The sequence below is a fragment of the Erithacus rubecula genome (assembly GCF_903797595.1).
Source record: "Erithacus rubecula genome assembly, chromosome: 19".
Lineage (NCBI taxonomy): Eukaryota > Metazoa > Chordata > Aves > Passeriformes > Muscicapidae > Erithacus > Erithacus rubecula.
In genome coordinates, this window is record NC_136671.1 from 3,738,729 (window position 1) to 3,750,845 (window position 12,117).

The 12,117-nt window shown below is 49.6% G+C and overlaps 1 protein-coding gene across 3 annotated transcripts in view; it reads right to left on the reverse strand.

The window, feature by feature from the left end:
- The window catches only part of SRRM4 (serine/arginine repetitive matrix 4), a 41,275-nt gene that overhangs the window by 12,586 nt on the left and 16,572 nt on the right, over nt 1-12,117 (reverse strand). Inside the window, exons 2-8 of one of the 3 annotated variants that reach the window (XM_079322344.1) lie at nt 9,803-9,946; nt 7,539-7,619; nt 6,299-6,370; nt 4,659-4,685; nt 4,144-4,194; nt 1,433-1,525; nt 297-459 (exon numbers count right to left, since the gene is read on the reverse strand). In XM_079322344.1, coding sequence (XP_079178470.1) covers nt 297-459; nt 1,433-1,525; nt 4,144-4,194; nt 4,659-4,685; nt 6,299-6,370; nt 7,539-7,619; nt 9,803-9,946 — 631 coding nt within the window. Of the gene's footprint in view, nt 1-296; nt 460-1,432; nt 1,526-4,143; nt 4,195-4,658; nt 4,686-6,298; nt 6,371-6,439; nt 6,568-7,538; nt 7,620-9,802; nt 9,947-12,117 lie in introns of those variants that run through there. The other 2 variants (XM_079322343.1, XM_079322342.1) reach the window with 2 other exon arrangements.

Consider the following 12,117-nt stretch of genomic DNA (forward strand, 5'->3'; position numbering starts at 1 on the left):
TTTTTTCTTTTTTTTTTTTTTTCTTTTTTTTTTTTTTGGTTAAATGTCTTCAATTCATTATTCATAGGCTAAAAACTTTGCAAGTTTTCCCCCTCTCCGGCCCCACCCTTGGTGTAAAAGTGCTGAAGGAAGGAATGACTTTACATACATTGGAAAACAGCACCATGAATTAATAATACAGTTTAACCAAGTTTGTCTAACATCACTATAATTGAGTTATAAAAATTTCATATCAGAGTTCTTGCCCAGATTCCTCTGGCTAATTCAAGCAAAGAAGGACAGTGTGTAATACTTACTACTTCCTTAGAAGACAGGAAGCTGTAGAGTGGGAGAGTTTGGCTGGCTTTTTGACTGGCCTGAACCTCTGCAGAGGAGCTTCTCTTTGCCGTGATCTTTGAATGGTGCCAGGAGTGTCTTCGCCGTGTTTTACGCCCTTCCTCCCGAGACCTGGCTCTGTGCCTCCAGGAGACAGCAACAGCCAAAATGTTATTCCTTAGGACTGCAGCAGTGCCCATTCCCAGCTCCACACCAACCCTTGGCAGGGCTGTGTGTATGGAACAATGTTCTTCCACGTGACTACTCACTGGAGTCATGAGGGTGAGAAAAGGGATGTTTTGCTTTTCTATTTTAAAAGAAAAAATAATAATTTTACATCTAGGCTTTGGACCTTAACCTCAAATTTCAACTCCAATGCATGATTTTATGGTGGATCAGGGTAAGCCATGACTTTGGTGCACCCTAGAATGTTCCTATGGTGATACACCTCCAAGAGAAAACACACTCTGCTCTTGCATGAGCACCCCTCCAATTACTGATTGCATTCCTCCCCCCACTGATCCTCAGCTTTTCATTAGAAAATTCCCAGTACTTAGGAGGAGTGAAGTGGGAGAGTGGGGGTGGGCTGTTCAAGTGCTTTCAGAGAACATGAAACATGAACTCATTATGTGTATAAATCACTTGCTATTGCAGCAATGCTGGGTCTAGCACCAGCATCCACTTAGCCGGCCCTAGGATGCATCTGTCATCCACAGGAGAGATTTTAATCAGGTCAAAGACAATGACTACAGATTGCCACGGGCAAATACATTTTCATTGCTAAAACCATGTTTAAGGGTTTCCTGGGACATAGCAGTACAGAGCCCTTGGGCTGGGGAAGGGACACTAGACTGGAATCAGCTGTCATAGGCTGATCATCAGCCATGGGGATTAGAAGTGACTGCCAGACCAAAAAGCTGCAGCCACTGCTTCTCGAGGCATAACCCTTCCATGGCTGAGACCACAAACAGCTCAGCCCCCAGTGTGTGACAACTGCCGCTACCAGAATGGGAAGTGGCTGTGCACAGAGAGCCTGTGGGTCTCACAGGCTGTCCAGCCACATCCCTGAGCCCAGAAGAAGTGCTGAGGACAGTGAGCTTGGGAGCAGTGCTGTTACCTGCTCCGGCAGCTGGGGGAGTGGGAGTCGGAGCTCTCCGAGCGAGAGTGGCAGCGGCGATGCCGATGGGATTTCCGGGCGCGCCCACGAGAGCTTTAAGAAGCAGAAAGGAAAACCAGCGTTAGGTTAGCAAGGGAGGGGGGATGCAAAAACCAGCAGCTGAAGGCTTAGGTCGATAATGTTCAAATCAGAAGGGAGGTATGCCTTTTAAACCAAAGAGATTGGTGTATGAAACACAGCACAGAACATCAAGGCATGAGAAATTCTCCATCCCTTCACTGCTGCAGTGACATCTTCCTGAGATCTCTGCTAGCATTTTACACACAAGCTATTAGGTTGGCTCTGTACATGCTGGGGGAATATTAGTGGACAAGCACGTGGGAGTGCAGCAGCCAACACCAACCCTTTCAAGACTTTAGAGAGCCATGTGCTTGCCTTTTATCCTGCAGCCAACCCTGTAAAAGCCAGGCAACTGCCCAAGACCTTCCTGTTGCTGAGCCTTGGGGGAAGCACCATCTCTCTGGGCAAGCCATCACAAACCTTCAGCCTCTCCCTAGTGTTAAGGAGCAGGTACAGAAGGACAAGCTCCAAGTGACAGAGCACACTCAGTAGCAGCCAGCTTTCCCCACCCTCTCCAGGGGGAGCATTTAGCCAGTCCTGTGGGCAGCTCTTGAGGTTGCTGCACAAAGTAGAGCTTCCCTAAGCACAGCCTGCCTTGTGCACGGTTCCTGCTTGAGAGACAGGACCATTTCCCTGGCTTCTGACAGGGACCCTGTCATTGGGGCTGCTTTTTTCTGACAGGGCCTGAGGACAGTCCTCAGCAAACAGTGTGTAGGGGACAGAGGGCCAGTGCCCTGCTGCAGTTCCCTTTGCACCACCAGGCTGGTTCTCATGGATTACCTGGCCCTGTTACTTAAGGGCTATAGCTATCCATGCCAGCTGCTGAAGTCCTGGGTGCAGAGAGCAGGGTGACAAGGGTGGCAGGCTTGCTGCCACTTTCTTTGCCACATCTCTCCTTTGTTCACTACAGCAGTTATTTTAGATCTGGAAGCATTTTCATCTGCTCAGACTGGCATGGCTGTACCAGCAGACAAAGCTAACTGTGGGTGAGCTGGTGGGAGCAGCCTGGCTTCATGGCCATACTACACAGGCACTGAGAGCACGAACACAACCTGCTTGGACAGCATTTAGCAACTTGCTGGTATATAAACTCAGCAAATAATTGCTTGAGAACAGCATCTCCCTTAAGACAGAAGGGCAACCTCCAGGGCAATTCCTTCAACTCTGTTTAGCTGTTTTCTTTGATGCTTTTCACACCCAACGATTATATTTAAAAAACAACTTTGCATTTTGGGATCCTCCTTTCTTATTTCCATACAGCTGAAATCAGCAACACTGAACATCTTTCACTCATGTGGTGGATTAGTGTGCAAAACCCCATGTTTGTGCTTCACTCCCTGTACCAGTCCCTCCAATTTGTTTTTCCTTCCTGCAGAAGGGAATACTGGTCCTGTGTGACTTAGATAACCAGTTGCTCGATGCAAAGATAAGTCAAAGCAGTGTCATTATACAAAAATCCTCATGGGATCCATCTGATCCACGCCTGAGAGCAAAAAGTTTGCAGAAACTGGGAGTGGCTGAGCTCTGATTTGCCAGCAGAATGATGAGGCTAAAAAGCCTTGGCTGGTTTATCCCCAAAGAGCAATTCCAGCAGCTCTAGCTCCCTGAGGTCAGGGCACACCAGCAGGACATGGATCTCAGTTTTAACTGCACTGTTAGGGTACTGCTGTATTAGGCTGGGAAGATGCCTCCTTTTACAGATAACCTAGGAAGCCTCTCTTTTACCACCGAGATTTCTAGGTGCAGGGCAGCCCAGTTTGAGGGGAAACTGAGCTGAAACTGTGCCACTTAATGTGCAGAAATTGTAGCAAAAAAGAGGACTGGCTTTCTGCATGCAAAGGAGATGGCCTGTGCAGGCAGTATCCCAAAGCTGGCCAGGGTGTCAGTGCCCAAGGTTCAGCCCCAGGACTGTTTCCTTGGTCTGAAAGCAGGTGAGAAGCCACAAGTTGCAGTTGCCAGAAGACAGAATGAAGGAGAAAACAGAGGCAGCTTACAGCCCTTCCTTCCACCCTGAGGAACACTATTTTATACCATGCCCCTCAATTATGTGCCCCACAGGACAAAGATTGTGTTCTGCTAACACTCCAAGGCTGAGCCTCAACACCAGATTTTTGCAAACTCCATCCCCTCCACACAATCCCTTCTCTCCCCCTTGACCCCATTGATATTCCTGGCTGTATTGTATCTCATGAGTAGATCCTAATGCAACCAGGAGTTGCTGAGGCCCTTCTCAGTAAGACTGTGCCAGCCTGCCCCTCTGGCAGGTCAGAGTTCAGCCTCTCATGATGCACCCACCAGAAAAGCTGGAGCCTTCTCTCTGGGCTGGGTGGACAAGACTCTGCACATCCATGCAAGATAAACAAACTACAGAAAGAGGTGTCACAAAAGAAAGGCAAAGAAAAGATCTCCAGCCTCTACAAACCCTTTTCCATTCTGGCAAAACCAGAATTGCTGGTTTTAGCTTCAAAATAATCCTGAGAAATGCTTAGAGCTGTGCAGCAGGTATTAACTCCAGGGGCCCCACCACATCAAGCACTTCCTAGCCCCACACTGTGCAGGCAGGTCAGAGAGCTCCATGAACCACTACTTACTGTTTTTTGTGTTTTCTTTCTTCCTTTCTCTTACTTTTGGGGCTTGAAGAACTAAATAAGAAATGACTAATTAATTTGGAGATTTCTGTTCCGAGAAAAAGCTGCACAATCACATGTCAATGTTATAGCTCAGTTGCCCAAGAGCATGCAGTAAAAATGAAAAGGATTCATGATTGTCACAGCACAGGGGGTCTGAGTGCCTGCTGACAAATCTGCTTCATGGGTTTGGCCAAAACCCTCAAAAGGATCAGCCAACTTGGTGACTTTGCCTTTTTCCACGGAGAAAATGAGTACTTCTCAATAATGAATGCACACATACTAGAATCAGAAGAGATCTTCCAGTCCACACCTGGGGAGTCACTGACTCTAGACCCACATGGAATGGGGGAACCCAAGGGGATTCCACAAGGAAACACAGAAGAAATGTCTTCTGCCCTCACTCAGTGAATATCAACCTTGAAGAGACCATTAAATTCTTATTTCTAAGAGACCACCCATACTTGCTCAACTCTTACCTGTGCCTTCTCTTCTTTGATGATAACCTGCAAGACACAAATATATACACTGAATACAGGGTCTCACAAAATTGGAAATTTGAGTCCAAGACTGTTTAGGCTCAGACCAAGCACTGAGAGAAGACCTCATGCAGCACCTGGGCAGAATGGCCCCACCTCTCCTTTAGCCAGCTGGTGTGGGAGCAGTTGAGAAATGCTGGTGTGGCAGAAGGGACCGGCACACTTGACAAGTAATTGAGAATATGGTCCTCAGGATAAGTCTTTAGAGAGATCAGATACATCCCCTGTCTTTGGTGGGTCCTTTTTCTCTGCTACTACCTCCAGTTTTGCACTGCATGCAGATGTGGGCCCATTCCCATTTTCTGTATGAAGGACCAAATAGCAGTCAAGGGAAAAATCCTCTCTGTGTAACTCCAGAGCAGTCTCACAGCCAAGCCAGCATCATGGCCTTGTCTTGCCTCCTGGAGCTCCCCTGGGATGACACAGGAGACACCTCTCTCATCCAGAACACCTTGGTGGCATGGAGGACACTTCCCTGCAGCAAGGCCTGGCCCCAGTGCACTGCACACTCCACTGTCTCCTCTCAGCTTGGAGCACAACATCCTGCAGAAGACACAGCCTGAAGTCCTGCCTGAAGGGGCTGTGAGACTGCCTCTGGCAAAGTCCCTTGGGGTCTGTAGCTGAAATCCTACCAGGTGTCTGGAAACAACCTCCACTGGTCACTAATCCTGACTGGTTGTTTTATGGGACCAGCTCCAGCTTATCCTTGGTTTGCAGGGGCATAAATGGCTACCAAAGCTTCAAAGCCAAAGAGTCTCTCACTCAGGACTTCCATCAGGAGATGGCATTCACAAAAGAGCATAAGAATCCCTCCTTGAGAAGAAAATGTTTTAAAGAAGTTCCTATATCCTTGTCTCTCCTTCTCCCTTGCTCTTCTTTGGAGATTCAAGCTCAACTTTTCACCCTGCTATCCACTTTTGGTAGCTTCTCTTTTTGGTTCAATATATTATAAATACATGAACCTTCTCAGGGAGATGGAATCCACTGTTCTCATCAAATATTGGTTTAACAGCTGAGAGAAAACAGTGAAATATTTGCAATTTTAAAATTTAATCATGCTCTTTGAATTAAAAATGGACTTCAGAAGGAGAAGGTGGAAACAGTCACTGGGGCTGGGGGAGGAGACTGGGATTGTGAGTGTGGGGAATTGGTCTGAGCCTTTTTCTGGTCCTGACACTCTCTGCAGGCTGGGGAGGAAGGGATGGGGACCAGCACAAGCCCTGATCAGTACGCCGTTGGCATTCCAGAGGATGGAGACATGTGAGGATGGAGATGTGAATAGGACAGCAAGGAGAGCAGGCTGAGGCTCCACAGACCTCACAGTGATTTGGCTTGTCCATCTCTGTGTCCCCACACCCCAGTAGCTCATGATTCTCTGTTGGCACTGGGTGGACACTCTGTTTCACACCCTGCCAGCCCAGAGAGACTCTGGCTATGCCTGCCCTTGGCTGCCCAGTGCTCACACAGCTCATACCTCTCTGCCCACAGGGACCAACAGCTGCCCCAGGCAGCAGCCCCTTCTGCCCCTTCTCTAAAACCCCAACAGCCAGCGGGGAATTACATTTTCAAGGAAAAAATACCTGTTTCTTTTTCGCTTCTTGGAGCTTTTCTTCTTCTTCTTCTTCACAGGTGAAGGGCTGTAGGAGGGAGACCTGAGGGGGCAGAGGGGCATTAGGGACCACAGGGCTGCTCGCAGCCATCTCAGCCACCCCAACTCCTACCCCACCACCAGCAGCATCTCTAGGGCAGAGAGGGGCTGGGGGCTCCTGGCAGAGCAGGATGAGCCCAGGGAGGAGCTCAGGGAGGAGCCTCAACCCAGCTCTGCTGCCCTAAGGGGAGGGCGAGAAGATGGGGCACCTCCCGGGGCTGTGCAACCCCCAGGCCTCACACCTCCATCTTACAGACCCTTCCCCCCCATGCTCAGCTGAGGGCTGCCATGCCCTCCTGCCCCACACACCGCCATGGCCAACCTCACATCCTTCACTGACCTCCTTCCCCTCATGCTCAGCTGAGGGCTGCCATGCCCTCCTGCCTCACACACTGCCATGGCCACCCTCACATCCTTCACTGACCCTTCTCCCTCATGCCCAGCTGAGGGCTGCCATGCCCTCCTGCCTCACACACTGCCATGGCCACCCTCACATCCTTCACTGACCCTTCTCCCTCATGCCCAGCTGAGGGCTGCCATGCCCTCCTGCCTCACACACTGCCATGGCCAACCTCACATCCTTCACCAGTCCTCTTCACTCACAGCCAATCAAGGGCTGCCCTGCCCATCCCCTCACATGGCCATGGCTCCCTCATGACCCTCACAGCAAGTAAAGGGCGGCCCTGCCAGTCCCCTCACACCACCATGGCTCCCTAATGACTCTTTTCCCTCACACCAGTCAAGGGCTGCCCTGTCTGTCTCCTCAGGCTGCCATGGCTCCCTCATGAACCTTTTCCCTCACACCCAGCTGAAGGCTGCCCTGCCTATCCCCTCACACCGCCATGGCTCCCTCATGACCCTCACGCCCCCATGATTCTCATGACCCTCACACAGCCATGGCTCCCTCATGATCCTCACACCACCATGGCTCCCTCATGATTCTTTTCCCTCACACCCAGCCAAGGGCTGCCCTGCCAATCCCCTCATGCCACCATGGCTCCCTCATGACTCTTCTCCCTCACACTCATCCAAAGCCAGCCCTGCCAGTCCCCTTACACCGCCATGGCTCCCTCATGACCCTCACACCACCATGGCTCCCTCATGACTCTTCTCCCTCACACCCAGCCAAGGCCTGCCCTGCCAGTCCCCTCACGCCGCCATGGCTCCCTCACCTCCTTCGCTTCTTGCGGCCAGATTTCTTCTTCTTCTTCTTCCCCCGAGCAGGCGGCGGCCGCTCGTCATCACACGAAGGGCTGAGGATGGGGGACAAGACCCAGTAACCATTAAAAGTAATAAAAATAAACCCTGAATGGGCTCCCATGGGACTCTCTGTTATCCCCACCACAGGGATGTGGGGCAGCAAGGTCAGTGTTGGTGGTGGACCAAGAGTGTGGGTGTTGCCTCATTACCCTCTAATGAATTATTTACCCACTGATTAAATGAACTGTCTAATAGAGATATAACAAGACAGTTCCACTACAGCAATGCTGATTATTTAAAACATGTTTGCTGAGGTTAACGACTCCAAAATAGATTTATAGGTTTTGTTGCTCTTTGTAAATATGCTTTAAATAATTAATTGGCATTTAATTTGCATACAGTAATTATTGCAACCAGATGCATCTAACTATAATAAAGACTTGACATGTGTTAAGTAGCAATTGATTAGAAATATATATATTTATTGAGACGCTATGGTAATTGAAGGAGATATGCATCTCTTATACAGTTGTTAAACCTTGAAAATAAACCCTCCTGCAAATTAATTTCTTTTTTAAACATATGATGCTGAATCGTGTTATATTTCAATGAAAAGCAAATACTGTGGTTAATTAATTCAAAGCATTGGGCTGAAAAAAATGACTGATACTCTGTGGCTACTCATTAACTAATGCAAATGTTTGTAAAGACAGAGGCAGCTGGTGGCAGCCTGGTGGCATCTCTAAATCAGCCCAAATTGGCCATGTGGATCTCCAAGCTGGTCTCTCTGAATCCCCAAATGGATCCAGGACCAAGGTTTGTGGGGGCACAGCAAACTCCCTCCCCAGAGCCTCTGAAAAATCACTGAGGCTGCTGGGTTTGTGCCTCAGTTTCCCCACTTCTCATCCTGCTCCTGGGAAGAGCCAGAAGCAAGGAATGGGTGAAAGCAGCCCCATGGCTGGAGAATGCTGTGAGATCCTCACCACAGAAACAGGCCAAAAGTTGAGCAGTTTTCTGCAGCAAGAACAAATTATTGCTAATGAAAGTCCTAATGCAGAGCAAATGACACTTTGAGGGGGGGACGCTTAGACTCCACTACCCCTCAACACTTGATCATCCAGGGCTTGAATTACCACTGAAATTACACTATCATAAAAACTCAGTTGCTTAGTGCTTTTAATACACTTTGGGGGGGAAAAAAATAAAAGCTCTGCAAAATGAAACTGCAAGCTAATGCTTCAGTTGTGAGCTGTGAATAATGAGTGCTTCTGGTGCAGTAAATCCAGTGTGCAACCACAGTATGGCCCATGGAGAACCCACATTATCCCCCGCACTGTCTCCTCCCAAGGATTTCACGGACCAGCAGCAGCACCATGAGAGGACATGGCACACCTTGGGCTCAGCTGGGCCTTCTACCTCAATGCAGGCAGAAATACTGCATTTTCCAGGATGGTTCATTGTCACTAAGCCCAGACACCTGCCCAAAGACACCCAGGGACACGGCTGGGCACCGCCACAGCCACAGGAGAGCAGGGAGGAACATCTGCATGTAGCCACAGGCAGTTTCTGCAGAGCCCCTCTCCCTCTCCCCAGACAAAGTCGATTGTCTTTGATGTGGCAGCTTTCTCCCATGTGCTGATCTGACTTCAATTGTTCCTCCACGATTATAATCAAAGTCTAATTAAAAGTGTGCTTTAGATTACTGTTCCGGTTGGCCTGAAATCTGAAGATATGAAATGTGCTTTCTTGCTCTTTCTTTCCAGCATCTTTAACTGAACGGAGAGGCTTTAATCCCAGAGACAGTTGAGCAGGCAGGGCTCAGAGACCCCAGCTGCTTCATTTACAAAGTTCCATTCATTTTCCCCCTCTCAAGCGGTCAGGGACTAACGACAAGCTGATAACGAGACTGTGTCCTAATGAAGGCAGTGCTGCTGAGCTGATCTAGGCATGGGGAGAGGGGAATTGCTGAGTGCGATTCCCAGCAGACCTGGTAGAGCAGAGCAGCGCTGGCAGGTCTTGGAAGACTCTGAAGGAGGCTGTAAGAGCGAGCCCTGGAGTAGAAATGAACTGCAGGTTTGTCCCTGCAAGCTGTCACAGGGATTTCATGCCATCGCACACATTTTCTGCACACTGAGCCATTTAAACCACCCCAGCTCTCACAGTCCCCAGGGAGGGACCAGCCAGGGACACCTCCCCTGCCACCCCCACGCTCCCTGTTGATGGCCCCAGCTCCTACCTGCGTGACCTGCGGTGGGCATGGTCTCGTCTGTCCCGCCCCTTGGCACAGCCATTGGTGCTGGCGGGCTCCCTGACCACGCAGCTGCTCAGCTTCTCGGGCCGTCTGTCCTCCGCAGGGTACGGCAGGCAGCCCAGCGTCCCACTGCCGGGGCAAGAGGTGACACAGAGCCATCAGGAGCTGTCCCTTCAGATGGGCTCATTCCCCACATCCTGGGGAACCTCCTTTGCCTTTTGCAGGAAGGAGCGTGAAGGAGAGCTGCAGGTTCTCTCCATGCTCAGTGGGAAGTGCTCCTACAGGGCTCTGGAATTCCCTATTTCTAAGGCAAGCTGCACCCCAGCCCAGGCTTCAGGCAGAGATGCCACAAGCATCATGCAGCCAAGAAGCAGCTGGACAGCACAGGGCCAGATCCAATCCAATGGGAAGGAAAAACATGAACCAGTCATGACATCCTCTCCTGCATTGTGGGGTTTAGATCACCAGCTCTGCAGACATTGCAGATTTTGCACTCTGATAGAAAAAAAAAAAAAGTCCATTTAAAATTTAGTTTTCCAAACCTGCCAATGCCTTGGTAATACCTTACCACTCATCCTTGACTGGCATCAAACTTCCCCACTCCTACAAATAAGGTACTGGGCTAGTGAACATACCTGATCCTGCTGACAGCTCAACCTTAAGAACCTGGGACAGCCCAGCAGAGTAAAGGGGAACCACCTGCAAGAACAGTGGGACCTGGCAAGGAGCAGAGCAAAGGCAGGGCAAGCCTGGAGGGAGTAGTTTCTAAGAAACATTGGGGCTTGTGCAGGCTGAAATGGAGAAAAGAAGCTGTATGAAGAAAACAAACCCAAACAAGTCTGCCTGCAGACACTAGGGAGGAAAGCAAATAGGTTTCCAGGCCCTGCAGATGTTTATTTCAAAGAATGAAAAGATTAATAAAAAGCCATAAACCGTACCCAGCAGGGGTGCTGAAAATGCTGGGGTTTGGTGTCATCCAGAGCATTGTGGAATAGATAAAGCAAACATAGGCATGTCCAAGCCCAACCTGGCTGTGGGGTGATACTTAGAGCTCAGCTGGCACTAAAAATGTCCCCATTTCTTCCCATCATCATTTTAAAGCCAATCCCACAGCCACTTTAGGGTCAGGTCTGCAAAGTCCCATGGCTGTCTGCCAGCAGACCTACCTCCTCTGCTTGAAAAGCAACACCCTGGAACCCTCAGGCCATGTGGATCCCACCAGAGCAGGGGGAGGCTGGGATGTTCCCTCTCAGCCCTGCAGCCACAGTGAAAGATGCTTTGGCTGCAGAGAGCATCACAGCCATCACACATGGGCTGTGGAGATAGGAACAAGGGCCAGGGCCAGGTGTGTGCTGCACATCTGGGGGTTAAGTAGGGGCGAGAGGGTGGCTAAAGAGCAATGGCACGTTCAAAAAAACCCAGTTAGGCATAACCAGAGTCTTGCATACCCAGGGAACATCCTGCTGCCTGCCTCAGCCATGAATAACACTCCTTGGAGCTGGAGAAGCACCTGCAGAAGGGTCACCCCTCTCTTCCCACCTGCGTTTTCTCTCAACAAGTATCCACTTTCTCTAATAGCCAGCTCCTCCTTGCAGCCCATTTTTTAATGCCTTAACATTTAAGGATATGCAGAGTCAAATCAAAGGGACAGGGATCAGTGGGGGGAAGCTGGGTGAAATATTTCTGGCCCAGAACATGCAGGAGGTGAATATTCCCTCTTGTTTTAAAAGGTCTGTTTGTAATAAATCCCCCAGTTGCTTCCCAACATCTCCATTATTTTTAACCATCCAGGAAGCTACATGTTTAATTGTTTTCTGTGTGCCAGCTAATTGGCTTGTGGCCTTTCCCAAACCCCTTTTAAGAACAGCCTTCTGAGGCTCAATCATTAGGATCCATTAAAAACGTCCCCAAATTAATGACCTGTGCAAAGTCTGAGCTGGATGTATTCCAGCAGCAGAGGCAGGAGGGATCCTCCCCTGGCTGGCAGCAGGCTGCAACACTACTGCCAGGACCTGGGCACAGCAGGCAACATCCTTGTCACCCAGCTTCTAATGGGATTTCCAGGTCCTGGGGTTAAAACATATTGGCCTCGAGGCAATCAAGGACTCCTGTCCTGCAACATGCCAGGAACCATTTCTTCTGGGCTTGGAAGTAATTATTGATGGAAATAATTATTTTCCAATTCCATCAAAGGCTGGCTTCCATTCAACCAAATGTTCTCCTCTGATGGATGCTGAGAGCCACTAATGCTTTAAATGGCTGGTAATCCCCTGGCGTGGAGATCCATAGACATTGATTGA